The sequence below is a fragment of the Heterodontus francisci genome, chromosome 5 (assembly GCF_036365525.1).
Source record: "Heterodontus francisci isolate sHetFra1 chromosome 5, sHetFra1.hap1, whole genome shotgun sequence".
Taxonomy (NCBI): Eukaryota; Metazoa; Chordata; class Chondrichthyes; order Heterodontiformes; family Heterodontidae; genus Heterodontus; species Heterodontus francisci.
This window is the reverse complement of record NC_090375.1, coordinates 157,949,278-157,963,903: the sequence shown is the minus strand read 5'-3', so window position 1 is coordinate 157,963,903 and position 14,626 is coordinate 157,949,278. Positions and strand designations below refer to the sequence as shown.

At 45.0% G+C, this 14,626-nt stretch overlaps 1 protein-coding gene across 3 annotated transcripts in view; it reads left to right on the top strand.

Annotated features, from left to right (window-relative positions):
* The window catches only part of LOC137370113 (dual specificity calcium/calmodulin-dependent 3',5'-cyclic nucleotide phosphodiesterase 1A-like), a 537,696-nt gene that overhangs the window by 423,168 nt on the left and 99,902 nt on the right, over positions 1-14,626 (top strand). For all 3 annotated transcript variants that reach the window (XM_068032286.1, XM_068032285.1, XM_068032287.1), the window contains exons 12-13: positions 5,325-5,445; positions 9,549-9,724. In XM_068032286.1, the coding sequence (XP_067888387.1) occupies positions 5,325-5,445; positions 9,549-9,724 (297 nt within the window). The remainder of the gene's footprint in view (positions 1-5,324; positions 5,446-9,548; positions 9,725-14,626) is intronic.

The window sequence follows — 14,626 nt, the reverse complement described above, 5'->3', positions numbered from 1 at the left end:
AATCTAATTGAAAAATATAAAATTGTTAAGAGGCTTAGCAGGGTTGATGCTGAGAAAATATCTCTCCTGGCTGGGGAATCGAGAAAACAGGGTCACAGTCTCTGAATTAGCAGTCAGTCATTTAGGACCGAGCTGAGGAGAAATTTCTTTGCTTAAAAGGGTTGTGAATTTTTAGAAATCTCTTCCCCAGAGAGCTGTGGATGCTCAGTCATTGAGTGTATTCAAGACTGAGACTAATAGATTTTTTGGTAGTAAGGGAATTAAGGGATAGGAGGATAGTGCGGCAAGGTGGAGTTGAATGCAGGAGCAGGCTCAAAGTAACAAATGGTCTACTCCAGCAACTATTTCTTATGTACTTATGTTCAGTAGTTTCTATCCCCCTTGACATAAAAGGGAGAATGAGCAGTGGCAACACAGAGGAGGGCAAGCTGCTTGAAGAGGGAGGAGGGGGAGAAGAGCTCTCTGAAGGAGGTGTTATTTACCCAGGGTCTTCAGGTAGAAATTCTCCTACCTCAACCTCAGCAAGGAGTAGTGTGTCCGATGTTTCAACTTCACCAAGGAGGTGCACACCGAAGTCTGCCACCTGTCGCAGCCCAAACTGCAGCCTCAGTGCAGGGTGAGCACAGCATTGGCAGCAGTTGTGAAGGTGTCAGTGGCCATGATCTTTTATGCAGCAGGTTCCTTCCACGCTGAAGCAGGCGATGTTTGCAACATCTTCCAGTTCATCATCCACTGTTGCATAAGGAAGTTGAGTGAGGCTCTATATGCAAAGAGAGTTGAGAACATTTCCTATTCTCTTCCCAGAGAGAAGCAGGCAGAGCAAACACACAGCTTCACCAGGATTGCAGGCTTCCTCATGGTGCAGAATGCCATTGATTGCAAACACATCACTTTGCAGTTACCACATGTAAATTCTGAGATGTACTACAGCTTTAATGGATTTCATTCTGTCGGTGTCTGGCTGGTATACCTTCATTCTGCAGTAGTCTGCTGTGCCATCTGCATTTGAGCAAGCATGACAAACCAGAGAGTGGCTACTGGACAACAATGGTTATTTGCTGACCAACTGATTCATGACTTGTGTAACCCACACAGACGTGGGCAGCATGCATATAATGAAATCCATGCTCCCACACAAAATGACATTGAGCAGATTACTAGGCTGCCTGGACAGCTTTGGTGAAGCTCTGTAATACTTGCTAGAGCAGGTGTCAAGATTTGTGATGAAATGCAAGCTACACTCACTCGTCATCATGAGTGCACAGATTTTGCCACCAGCTACATAGAGGGCAGTTGAGGAGGAGGAGGCGGGGAACAGGCTACCAACACACCTACTTTCTGAAATAAAAACAGGAGGTGTTGGAAATACTCAGCAGGTCAGGCAGCATCTGTGGAGAGAGAAACAGAGTTAACATTTCAGGTCAGTGACCTTTCATCAGAAAGGTTAGAAATGTAATAGGTTTTAAACAAATAAAGCAGGGGTGGGGGAAAAGAGAACAAAAGGGAAAGTGTGTGATAGGACAGAGAACCAGAGAGATTAACTGACAAGGAGGTCATGGGGCAAAGGCAAAGAGAGTGTGCTAATGGTGTGGTGAAAGACAAAGCATTAGTGCAGAGCGAGTGTGAATGACAGAATAATCAGCAGCCCCAGCCAAAAGCACAAACATGAAAAAAACAGTAGGCACATGGTAAAAAATGAAAAAAAGGATGGAAGAAAATAAAATAAAATTAAAATAAAAAAGGGCCAGTATTGAACTCAATGTTCAGTCCGGTAGGCTGTAGCGTGCCTAATTGGAAAATAAGGTGCTGTTCCTCGAACTTGCGGTGACATTCATTGGAACACTGCAGCAGGCCCAGGACAGGGATGTCGGCATGAGAGCAGGGGGGTTGTGTTGAAATGGCAAGCAACTGGAAGCTCAGGGTCATGTTTTCGGACTGAGCGGAGGTGTTCCGCAAAGGATCACCCAATCTGCGTTTGGTCTCCCCAATGTGGAGGAGACCACATTGTGAGCAGCGAATACAGTATACTAAATTGAAAGAAGTAAATCGCTGCTTCACCTGAAAGGAGTGTTTGGGACCTTGGATAGTGAGGAGAGAGGAGGTAAAAATGCAGGTATTACATGTCCTGTGATTGCATGGGAAGGTGCCGGGGGAAGGGGACAATAATGGAGGAGTGGACCAGGGTGTCGTCGAGGGAACGATCCTTTCGGATTGCTGACAGGGGAGGGGAAGATGTGTTTGGTGGTGGCATCATGCTGGAGGTGGCAGGAATGGCAGAGGATGATCCTTTGGATGTGTAGGCTGGTGGGTTGGAAAGTAAGGACAAGGGGAACCCTGTCATGGTTCTGGGTGGGAGGGGAAGGGGCGAGGGCAGAAGTGCGGGAAATGGTTCGGACAACTACTTTCTGGTTGGGCTGTTCGTAATTGACTCATCTAACTACGGTAACTAAAGAAACATTCCAAACCAACTTTATGAATCAAACCATCCAATACTGCATGCAGAAGTCAGCTTATCACCCTTGTGCATCCATTTAGCATCCGTCTTCCATGTGCCTTTGCCTGTCCTAGTGCTCCTGCGTGGTGCTACCTCAGTGGCTGCAGCATGGCTGGGGGAAGGCTGCTGACTTTCAGTGAGGGAGACTGCAAATGATCTGGCAGGATGACCTCAAGCAGCTCTGGCCCTGGAAGGCTCGGCTTCAGATTGTACCATCACTCCATGGGTAGCAGCAGTCTGGGCTGGCTGGCAAATAGGCAACAGCAGGGGCACTGGCAGAGTGGCAGTGCTGGGAGACAAATACTTTCATCCTCAGAGAGAGGACAGCAGGTTCACACTCTACAGTGCCACTGCCCCTCCAACGTTGCAGCACCTCAGAAAACTTAGCATTGTGGTAGAGGATAGAACGCTGGACTTTTGTGAGACCCTGCAAGCGCCTTTTTCATACTGGTATCCGCAAACATGATGGCAGCAGACAGCGCTTGCGTGGCAGCAAGCTGAGCTTGTATGACTTTAGTCTGAGCTTCCATTGCAGCAGCCAGATGTTGGGTGGCTTCTGCCTGTGCGGCAGTGGAAGCTGACACATCAGCCGCAAAACGTTGCATTATGGCTGAGTCTGAAAATGTGCTGATGGAGTTGACCACCAGTGCCACGCTGAAAATTATGAACTTCAAAACCCTGTGCCAAGTTGAAGCTGAGCCTTTCCATGTTCCTTGACAGTGATAGCAGGCTTTCTGGCAAGCCTGCCAATGTGCCAAACATTTCAGTGTGCATATCTATCAGCCTTTTGTAGGCCGCCCCATCAAAGTCCTCATTTGTGTCCTCTGCAGTAGAACTGTGTGCGACCTTTCCCTGTGCTCCCTTTATCCCCTGACCTGGCTGATGTTGATTTATGCCCAGTGTCTCACCACATCCAGATCACACCTCAGTGTTCCCTCCCGCCTAAAGTACACACAGTGTCAGTATCTGAGCAGATGGCTGCAAGTATGAGAACGAGTGATGGTGTTTCTTCTTCGTCACTGTCTTCCTTCTATTCCACCACGGCCTGGCCAGATTACTGTTCTTGGGTATCTGATAGGAGAAAGGAAGAAGGGTAAAGTGGTGATGAGGGAAGTGAGGGAAATCAAGAGGTGCATGCTTACAGCATTTGCAGCTTGCAAATTGGAAGAGATTATGGGATCAGGAGAACGTGGTATGTGAGAAGGAAGAGTAGGTATGAGCATACAGTCAGCTTGACTGTTTTCAGTGCTGCCGCAGGACATGTCTGCAGTCATGACCACTCTAATGATGGCAAGCATCATCTCCTCCAAAGTACATGCAGGCACAGCTGTCCCTCATTGGTTAGCTGCTGCTGCTTTCGGTTATGCGCCACCTTGTCCAGCAAGAGAGTGGGAAGTGTATCGATGAGTGTGGTGCAATGTGTTTAGGTGATTGGCCTGTCATGATTGAATGGCTGGCAGCAAGGGCAGCTGTGAGATGTGGGTGTGAGGCTTGAAGCAGTGTTCAGTGTGTGAGGGTGAGGTGAACCTATGAATGTTAGGTTTCAGGTTTGAATCATGTTGCCTGGTTTAAATTTCAAACAAAGCTTGGCAGTTAACTGTCAATCACCGTAAACGGGTGCATTCTCCATGGCAATGCCTCTGCCAATCAGAGTTCACTTGCCAACCAATCAGCACTATCTTCTCATGCAGTATAAGTTGTTGTTTTCCCTTACATTGGTTATTCTTGCATATTGTCCTGGTAAGTGCAAAATGAAAAGCTTCAACAACGTCTCTATTTTCACCAATTCTCAAGTATCAAGGTCCTCAGGGCTACAACCCTGGCACTGGATTCCACTGACTTCTGATAGTTTGTCTGGAGGGCCTCCTGGCTCCCTTTAGATAGATGACATCTCTCCTCCTCTGCTTCCAGAGGCCAAGGCCTCCTGTGCAATGTTGGAATATCTTGGAACCCAATCTCTTCCATATTGTGCCATTATTCAGATTTCTTCTAGCTCACACTCTCTTTTGCTACCAATTCCAGCACCTGCTGCCAGCAGAATGCCCCTCCGCTTTAAAAGGTAGATGCAGGTTTAAAGTAGATGCAGCCTCGCCTCTCATGATTTTTCACCCCCTGCTGAATAACCAACAGCAGATAAAAGAGATTTCCCAAGTTTAGGCCAGACTCACAGCTGAAAGGACAGTGTGCTAACCCATTATACCACCAGTTTGGCAAAATCTGTCCAAGCCAATTTGAATGTGGACAGCAACAGTAAGCTATAAAAGAGTCAAAGATTTGCTTCGGTGCTTAACCTGTTTATTGATTTAGCTGTTTTCCTCTCTGTTGCTGTCAATGTTACAATCATTTTACACTTGAACACTGGAGAATTTGGCAGAATACTTTACTGCTGTATTGCACTGAATCTATGGTGTTTTCTATGCAAAATGATGTCACTTCCTCTGATGCACATTTTCAAAGACTTCAGTCGGCAAAATGTAACAACTTCAGTTCTAGTGCAGGATCTTCCAACAGTCCCATCATCAAGTTACACAATGGGATATGAAGTAAAGTGGTTCCTTCCCTTAATGAAGCAAGATACCACCCTGTTGTTACATTTACTGTGAACTAAACTGTAGATAATTGAACCTGTAGACTAAGGGAGACTTAACGTATGTATGTTGGCAATCTTTAACAATTAGAAATGATAATTACATACAACATATTTATTTGGGGAATACCATTCCAATAACATAATACGTCCTTGTCAGATGCATCTATGGAAGGGTCATTAACATTGCAGTCTTTAAGAAGCATTTACTATTTCTAAAATAATTGCCGTAATTTTTTCCAGGTTTTATTGATTTTATAGTGGAGCCAACATTTTCCGTTCTGACTGACATGTCCGAAAAGATTGTAACTCCCCTTATTGATGAAGCATCCCGCTCTGATGGCAGTGGATTCCGGCGATCCAGGTAAGTCAGAGTCTGGGAGCCGGGTCATCTGGTCACCCCTAATCTTTGACAGCATTTCGAGAGCTGTTAATTTTCATTCATTGTCATGTGGTTCAGTAGCCAGAGGAGTCTTTTAGTCTTCCATTCGATGCTACCCCCAAAAATGACTGCTGAAATTGGTAGAATGAACCATTAACAGGTATTACATTCAAGGAGTGTTGCTGTGACCCAGCACTCCCAGGGAGCAGCAGTGCACTCACCAACAGTGTGGAGTGGGCAGTGGGGGGCCTTACCAGTCCTTTCTCCCCTTGATTTGGATAACTGCAATTTTAAATTGTAAGCATCAAGAACACCCACCTCAAGCTGCTATGGTCCTCTTTAAATATGCAAATTGGGCTCTGATTAAGTCATCGGGACCCCAATCTGCAAGTTTAACCTGAGGCTTGAGTGGGTGAGCAATGGTTATTTTCCTGGTAGACAAAACCTATCAGGATTTAGATCTAGGGCCAGAAGAGGCCCAGCAAGATAAATTTAAAATGATTTAAGGTTTCCTTGTGGACTCAGAGAAGCAGGTGTGATCCCTGAAAGGCAATGGTTCCTGGTGTGCTTGGGCAGGAGTCCTGGGAGTCAAAATCTCTCTAGGTTTCGGCATATGAATGAGCCGCTTGCCCAGGCCCCCCATGCACACCAGTCCCAGTTTAAAATCAAGGCCGGTGTATCACGGAAAATCACAGGTGCGTCAACCCGTAAGATCTGGCAAATATCTTGCAATGCCCAACCGGTGAGCTGCCTCAGAGTGTCAGTTTGATGCACGGAGGTTCTTGGCTGCATGTGCATGAGGACTGAGCCTCCAAATGACTCGGTCAACATCACTCAAGTCTGAGAAATTGCAAACTTACATCAGACCATACTCAAAAAAAGATGCCCAGTACTGCTTGTGATGACATAACTCCAAAACCATTTAAGTTACTAGTAATGGACAATGGACTGCACCCGGGGTGTATGTCACTTCTGAATTGAGCATCACCTGTTGTGGCTGAGAGATCGATTCGTGAGTGGCAATCCCTTCCACAGCTAGCACAGATGAATATCATTGGCATGAGGGAGACTGCTGTTTTTACTTTCCTCCGGGCTCTCTAGTGTGTCACTAAAAGCTAGCATGCAGGTGGACCAAGCAATTAGGAAGTGTGATGAAAACCATACCTGCCAAGAATGAGGCATATTAATTTTGTCGTATGAAACATTTATTTTAAACTCTTACTGGACTGAAAACATGGTTGCACCTGCATTCTAAAAGGACAGTGGCTGGAAACATTTGCATTTTAAGAGACAGTTGCCTGGAGAAGATAATGGAACTGTTTGCTGATTCAATTAACCAAATCGATTTTGATCACCAGACATTGAATGTGTGAAAGTCAGCATTCCAGCCCCCTACTGAAGATCTCTACTAAGATTGAAAGAATCCACAAAACCTCGCCGGGCAGGCTGTCTCAAAAAAAAAGAGTTAGTCACATGACTGGCCTGCTGGCCCTGGTTTGGTTTGAATTGTGTTCACAGAACAGTCTGAAGTCAGACTGCAACTAAACTTGAAGAGAGAGCAGCTCTCCCTGTCTCTCTCTCTCTCTCTCTCACGAAAAGAAGAAACTGCAACTGGATTTCAAGAAGACAGAAGGCCATGGAAACAAGTTTGAAAGTGTGTACTGGGCCCCAACGAGATGGCAAGATTGAACTGCAATCAAAGACTTTACATCAAACTCAAAAGACAATAAATGAACTCCAGCTATTGCTTCAAACCTTTCCCCTTGATTCTTTCTCCTTTATGTCTCTATCTGCATGTGTTTTTATTGTGTATGCGTGCTAGTGCGGTTGTGTCGTGTATTTTTAGTCGTTTTAACCGAATTAGAGTTTTAAGGATAATAAACTTACACCTTTCTTGTTTAAATCTAAGAAAACATGTTTGGTTGATTTCTTTGCCATTACAATTAGAGAGCAGTGAACAAGTATTCACTGAGGGGAAGCTAAAAACGTGGTGTTTTAAAAATTAAACCCTGTTACAATCAAAGCAGGAAAAGGCTGAGAGGGAAACCCCTAAATCCCTTTCTCACCTGGTCGTAACAGAAGGCAAATGGTATGTTGGCCTTCATTGCAAAGGGTTTTGAGTACAGGAGTAAAGAAGTCTTGTAGTAATTGTATAGAGCCTTGGTGAGACTGCACCTGGAGTACTGTGTACAGTTTTGGTCTCCTCATCTAAAGACGGATATACTTAACTGGGCCTGTATTCTCTTGAGTTTCGAAGAATGAAAGGTGATCTCATTGAAACTTACAAAATTCTTACAGGGCTTCACAGGGTGGATGTAGATAGGATGTTTCCCCTGGCTTGTGAGTTTAGAACCAGGGGACACAGTATCAGAATAAGAGGTAGGTCATTTAAGACTGAGATGAGGAGGAATTTCTTCACTCAGAAGGTGAGGAATCTTTGGAATTTGCTACCCCAGAGGGCTGTGGAAGCAGCCAATCAAGGCCAAGCCCGAGGCCAATCAAGACCCTTAAGTGGCCACTTAACGGCCACTTAAGGGCCCTCACCCGCCTCCACGGATATTTTACCTGTGGCAAACGGGTGTGCTGGGGACGTGAAAGGCCGCCCAGCGATAGCTGCCGGCCTTTCTTTCCCCCGGGGTTTGGGAGGGAGGGGATGGCAGTCAGGCACAGGGTGCTCGATTGAGGGCTGTCCCCACCTCCCAACCCACCCCCAGGACCCAAGACAACCCCCTCCCCCCAAACGACCACTCCAGCCTCACCAGGGAAGGGCCAATCCCACTGGTGAGGCATGCCACTACTTACCTTCCCTCCTCGATCCATGGTGTCGGCTGGCCTACAGTCCCAGCAGTGGCCACCACTCCCGATGGCACTGCTGGGACTAAGAGCTGCCAGCCCGCTGATTGGCCAGCAGCTCACTGAGGCGGGACCTCCTCCCTCAAGTGGGTGCAAGTCCCGCCACGGGAAAGTTAAAGCCCGGGGACCCATAAAATACAGGATGGATCCCCGGGCTAGGCAGAAGCAGGTTCACCACTGACTTTCACGTTGGAGTCCGGCTCCCATCCATTCACCGTAAAATTCCGGCCAATGAATAGGCTGACCTGCATGCCACGTGTCTGGAGGCCACGTTAGCGTTAGGTTCAGTAGGTTCAATATTATCAACAATAAGCAAAAAACCTTTCTACTTGTTAAACCTAATGTAACATTAGGGTATCTTTACTATAAACAGAAATGTTATTCATGGAATTTGTTATTTATTGCACTGATTCTTTTCTTCAATCTGTCCTCACAAGTACATATGAAAATTGAATTCTAATCAATAACACAAGCTTAACAGAGCCTTTCTAAATCATTGGCCTCAATATTAACCACCTCCCACCCCAAGACAGGCAGGAGAGGGTTGGATGTTAAGGAGTTACATATGGGGAACCTGACCCCAACATTGTGTAAGCCAATAACCACCTTTTAACCTCAGTGGATATCGGGGCATCCGAGTGTCCAGCCTTGGAGCATTAGGACACTTCATTGACATACTTAAAATTGGTCTCCGACAGTGCAATTGAGAGACCGATTTATATTTTCCAATTGCTGCACAGGGTTGGGAAACTCAGCGGTGAAGTTGATGTGAGAGCTGCAGGCTCCACAAACATTTACGGCACTCCTTATGGTCCAGGAGGAGTAGGAGTGCTCCCGCACCCCCCCCCCCCTCAAGCCCTTCAAGGAATCTTTCTGCATCCCCACTCTTGTTCACTGGCCTCTTCCTCAGCCCTGATTGTGGTCTTCTCCAATCTCCCGACTGCCAAGGACTGCCTCCAAAGGCCTCCTGCCACTGTTGTTCCAAACCGCCCACCAGCCAGCCTATTCATTAAGTTTAGCAGGATCTCCATGTTCCTAATCTTTCTGGGTTCTTTGGTCATTTTTGTGCCTTACCTGCACTAACCCCGCCTTCCCGTAAATATCACGGACATCGTCTTTGACAGTTATTTTATTATTCGTTCATGGGATGCGGGAGTCACTGGCTAGACCGGCATTTATTGCCCATCCCTAATAGTATCTTCTGTTAATCTGGTCATTTTCCTTGTGTCTAGTCTGCACAGTATTTCATCTACTGACGTGAAACGGTGTAATGTGAAGGCTATAGTGTCGGAAGGAAGTTCCTCAATAAATTGTTCCCTGCTCACTGTGGATGTGAAGAACTTTAAAAGCAGCTGGAGTGAAATATTACAACAAAACCGTGAAAATTGGAAGGCACTGCATGCAAAAGGTCAGCAAAGCAAAGGTTGAATGTGTGTATCAAGTTCTAGGTGATGCATGTCTAAATTTATTGTATGTGTTATATAAAATGTACAGCAGAAAAATTATGACATCTTGATGCAAACTGATTTATCACAATTAACATGTGCCTTCGCTCACAGGAGTCACAGCTGACTGTTCTGTTCATGTGAATCCACAACTCAGGTGACCTCCCCAACATGTTGGCACTTCAATCAGCTGTAGACCCCTGTCTTATTGGTGCATAGAGCTAGACATTCACAAAGTTTAGCCAAGATTCAGCAATAGTTGTTCTGCTTAACAGGAAGTGTGAATTTTGGCCATCCTGGCAAAGTAGTCAATGGGAAAACCTGTTTCCAGTGGATTATCCCTGTAAAGTTTGCATCCCATTTATCTACACTCCACTTCAATAGCTTCGACCATAATACAAGTCGAAATTTTAATCTTTATTCACCAAACAAAAAATATCTTTTCTGTTTTTGTTGCTGTAAATTATTTGTACTTTTATGTCACACTTCAATCATGCCTGTTGACCTGCTCCATTACTTCTAGTAATCAATTACTGGGAGCATGTGAGAGTAATCTAATAGGATTCACCCCTTGAATGATCTCTCCCTCCCTGTGGAGAGGAGCCTAGACTCTGCTTAGCACCACCTCTGATGGGATGACCAAGGTCAAGAACTCACCATGTTCAACCTAGCACATTAGTGCTCACAACACCATCAATGTAATAAAACCTTCTGGCCTATAAATCTGGCTACGCAGCAGCTAACTGGCATACTAAGCTCCCAATATGGCAGGCAGGAAGCATGCATTAATTTTTGATAAAAATGTTCTGCTTGCCATATTGGTGAAGGAAAAAAGAATTGACATCCGGGGCCCATGCCTAAAAAAGGCATTGCACCTTTTGCATATGCAAAGAAGGAAACTAACGCTTGTATGAGGTCCCCACTGCAGATTGGTTTGCCCCGAAGATGCCGGCACTAAGGCTGGCTACACTCAGTAAAACCAGACCTTGGTTGCTACCAATAAGGTAAATTTTTGAAATTTAGGAACCAGAATACAGAGCCCGGCTGAGCAAGAGTGCTCCTCCCAACTCCCCCACGTTAAAAAAAATAGGCCCCTCCCCACTCCGATCACCACTGCTGAACTCCACCCCTACCCCGCCACCACCGCCACCCCCCCTTCCCCGCCACTCAGCCAACCCACCCAACCACCAACCTCAGCCTATCCAGTGCACCTGGATGCAGTTCCAGCCAAATCATCCTCACTGTCTTTCAGATGAGATGTTAAACAGAAGGTCCAATTGTCTGTCTTGGTCGCCAATAAAGAGCTTTCTCAAAGTTTGTTATGGTAAAAGAAATAACTTGCATCCTCAGATGTCACAAAGCACTTTACAACTAATGGATTGCTTTTTGACTTGCATTCAGTCTTTATTTTGTAGACAAGTACAACAGCAAAATTTCCACAGCAAGGCCCCATAAGCAGAAAATGAATGAATGTTTGGTTAATCAATTTTTGGTGGGTTGGTTGGAAGATGAAGTGTTGCGAGGGCACTAGGAAGTCTCACTGCTCCTGAATATCGACATTGGATCTTCTACATCCACCTGATCAGGCTTAACAGTTTCAATCTTTCATCTGAAAGACAGCACCTTGTTAATGTGCTGACGCTTCAGCTCAGATTATGTGTTCAAGCCTGTATTGGAGCTTGAACCACAACTTTATGACTCAGAAGTGTGAGTCTACCAACTGGGCCAAGCTGACACTAATGATAGTGGAATTGAGAAAAACTATGATACAGAAACATTTGAAAATGACCATCTCCATTCATGAAAACAAGAGAATAGCAATTTTCATGATGTTTTGCATCCTGGAGTCCTAGAATCATTTACGGCACAGAAGGGGCTATTCAGCCCATTGTGTCCATGCTGGCTCTCCATAGAGCTATCCCATAAGTCCCACTCCCTCTGCTCCATCCCCAAATATATTGTGTGTAGACATTCTGAACAATTTTCTGCTACCATGTACTGGAGTATCCTAAAATCGTTAATCTGCTCTTTTAAGTAGTTTTCTCCCCCTCAGTGGTAGAAATGAGTGCCTAATTAATATTCCATTAACATTAATGACTATGCATGACTTATATCAGTTCATACACTTCAGAAGTTAATTCTAAACCATTAAAACCCAGACTGCAACAACTCCAGGGAAATTCCAGTATTTCAGGGCAAGCCCATTTTTACCATGTTCAGGTTCATACTGTAACAATGATGCAAATAAGAGCATTATCGTTATAAAAAAATATCACTGATGTAAGGAGTAACTTTATTATTGCAACTTTGGCCCGATAATTAAAGTAAGTAAAACTTTGTGTGCTTTTCTTCCTTGTTCTCTTTTATTCTCTCTATTTCCCTATTAGCCCTTGCATTTTAGTTTTATTTTTGCCATTAAAATCTACTCTTACTAATCTATGATTTCATTAAAAAAGCTATAAATGTTTTAGTTGCCAAGCCTGTTTCCACTGTCCCTCTCTCAATTCTTGAGGTATCCCCACTGTCCCCAAACTCCAGATGTTCAGCCAATCGAGGTCCTGAACTGTAAAAAAAATAGTTCCAGTTGTGTTGTTGAGGCTACCAGCTCAATTTCTTATATGAGTTTCTACATCAACACAGCATGATAGCACCCTGATGAAGAAAGACTTGCACTTACCTAGAGCCTTTCACGACTTCAGAATGCCCCAAAACACTTTATAGACAATGAAATACTTTCGAAGTGTAGTCACTGTTGTAATGTAGGAAATGTGGCAGCCACTTTGCATATAGCATCTCCCACAAACGGCTATGTAATAATGACCAGATAATTTGTGCCTCATGACGTTGATTGAGGGAAACATATTGGCCAGGTCACTGGGGATACCTCGCATGCTCTTTCTAGAAAATAGTGTCTTGTGATTTTTTTTTTACATCCATCTGAGAGAGCTAACAGCCTCATTTTGACATCTCATCCAAAAGGTGGCAGCTCCAAAGGAGCTGTACTCTCTCAGTATTGCACTGGAGTGTCAGCCTAGATTTTTGCACTCAAGTCTCTGGAATGGGACTTGAACCTACAACCTTCTGACTCAAAGCCGAGAGTGCTACCAACTGAGTCACAGCTAAGACAGAATGACCTACACAGGAACAAAAGCTTGCACAATCCACAGTGGGATACTGTTGGATCTCAAAGTTGAAAAACATGACCTCAATTTTAAGTTTGGGAAGGTTTTCGACAGGTGAACAACAGTGTGAGTTTGAAATTCATCCACTACCAAAAAGTGAGGCACGTGTTATTTCCACATATGGGCCTCAGTAATCCTAGGATTCTCTGGGAAGCTAGGGAGGAGATTGCAGAGCCTTTGTCCTTGATCTTTATGTCGTCATTGTCGACAGGAATAGTGCCGGAAGACTGGAGGATAGCAAATGTTGTCCCCTTGTTCAAGAAGGGGAGTAGAGACAGCCCTGGTAATTATAGACCTGTGAGCCTTACTTCGGTTGTGGGTAAAATGTTGGAAAAGGTTATAAGAGACAGGATTTAGAATCATCTTGAAAAGAATAGGTTCATTAGTGATAGTCAGCACGGTTTTGTGACGGGTAGGTCGTGCCTCACAAACCTTATTGAGTTTTTCGAGAAGGTGACCAAACAGGTGGATGAGGGTAAAGCAGTGGATGTGGTGTATATGGATTTCAGTAAGGTGTTTGATAAGGTTCCCCATGGTAGGCTATTGCAGAAAATACGGAAGTATGGAGTTGAAGGTGATTTAGAGCTTTGGATCAGAAATTGGCTAGCTGAAAGAAGACAGAGGGTGGTGGTTGATGGCAAATGTTCATCCTGGAGTTTAGTTGCTAGTGGTGTACCGCAAGGATCTGTTTTGGGGCCACTGCTGTTTGTCATTTTTATAAATGACCTGGAAGAGGGTGTAGAAGGGTGGGTTAGTAAATTTGCAGATGACACTAAGGTCGGTGGAGTTGTGGATAGTGCCGAAGGATGTTGTAGGGTTCAGAGGGACATAGATAGGCTGCAGAGCTGGGCTGAGAGATGGCAAATGGAGTTTAATGCGGAAAAGTGCGCGGTGATTCACTTTGGAAGGAGTAACAGGAATGCAGAGTACTGGGCTAATGGGAAGATTCTTGGTAGTGTAGATGAACAGAGAGATCTTGGTGTCCAGGTGCATAAATCCTGAAGGTTGCTACCCAGGTTAATAGGGCTGTTAAGAAGGCATATGGTGTGTTAGCTTTTATTAGTAGGGGGATCGAGTTTCAGAGCCACGAGGTCATGCTGCAGCTGTACAAAACTCTGGTGGGACCGCACCTGGAGTATTGCGTGCAGTTCTGGTCACCGCATTATAGGAAGGATGTGGAAGCTATGGAAAGGGTGCAGAGGAGATTTACTAGGATGTTGCCTGGTATGGAGGGAAGGTCTTACGAGTAAAGGCTGAGGGACTTGAGGTTGTTTTCGTTGGAGAGAAGGAGGAGGAGAGGTGACTTAATAGAGACATATAAGATAATCAGAGGGTTAGATAGGGTGGATAGTGAGAGTCTTTATCCTCGGATGGTGATGGCAAACACGAGGGGACATAGCTTTAAGTTGAGGGGTGATAGATATAGGACAGATGTCAGAGGTAGTTTCTTTACTCAGAGAGTAGTAGGGGCGTGGAACGCCCTGCCTGCAGCAGTAGTAGACTCGCCAACTTTAAGGGCATTTAAGTGGTCATTGGATAGACATATGGATGAAAATGGAATAGTGTAGGTCAGATGGTTTCACAGGTCGGCGCAACATCGAGGGCCGAAGGGCCTGTACTGCGCTGTAGTGTTCTAATCTGGCTGGCCAACTTTCCAGCCAAAACAGATGAGATGTGATGAAA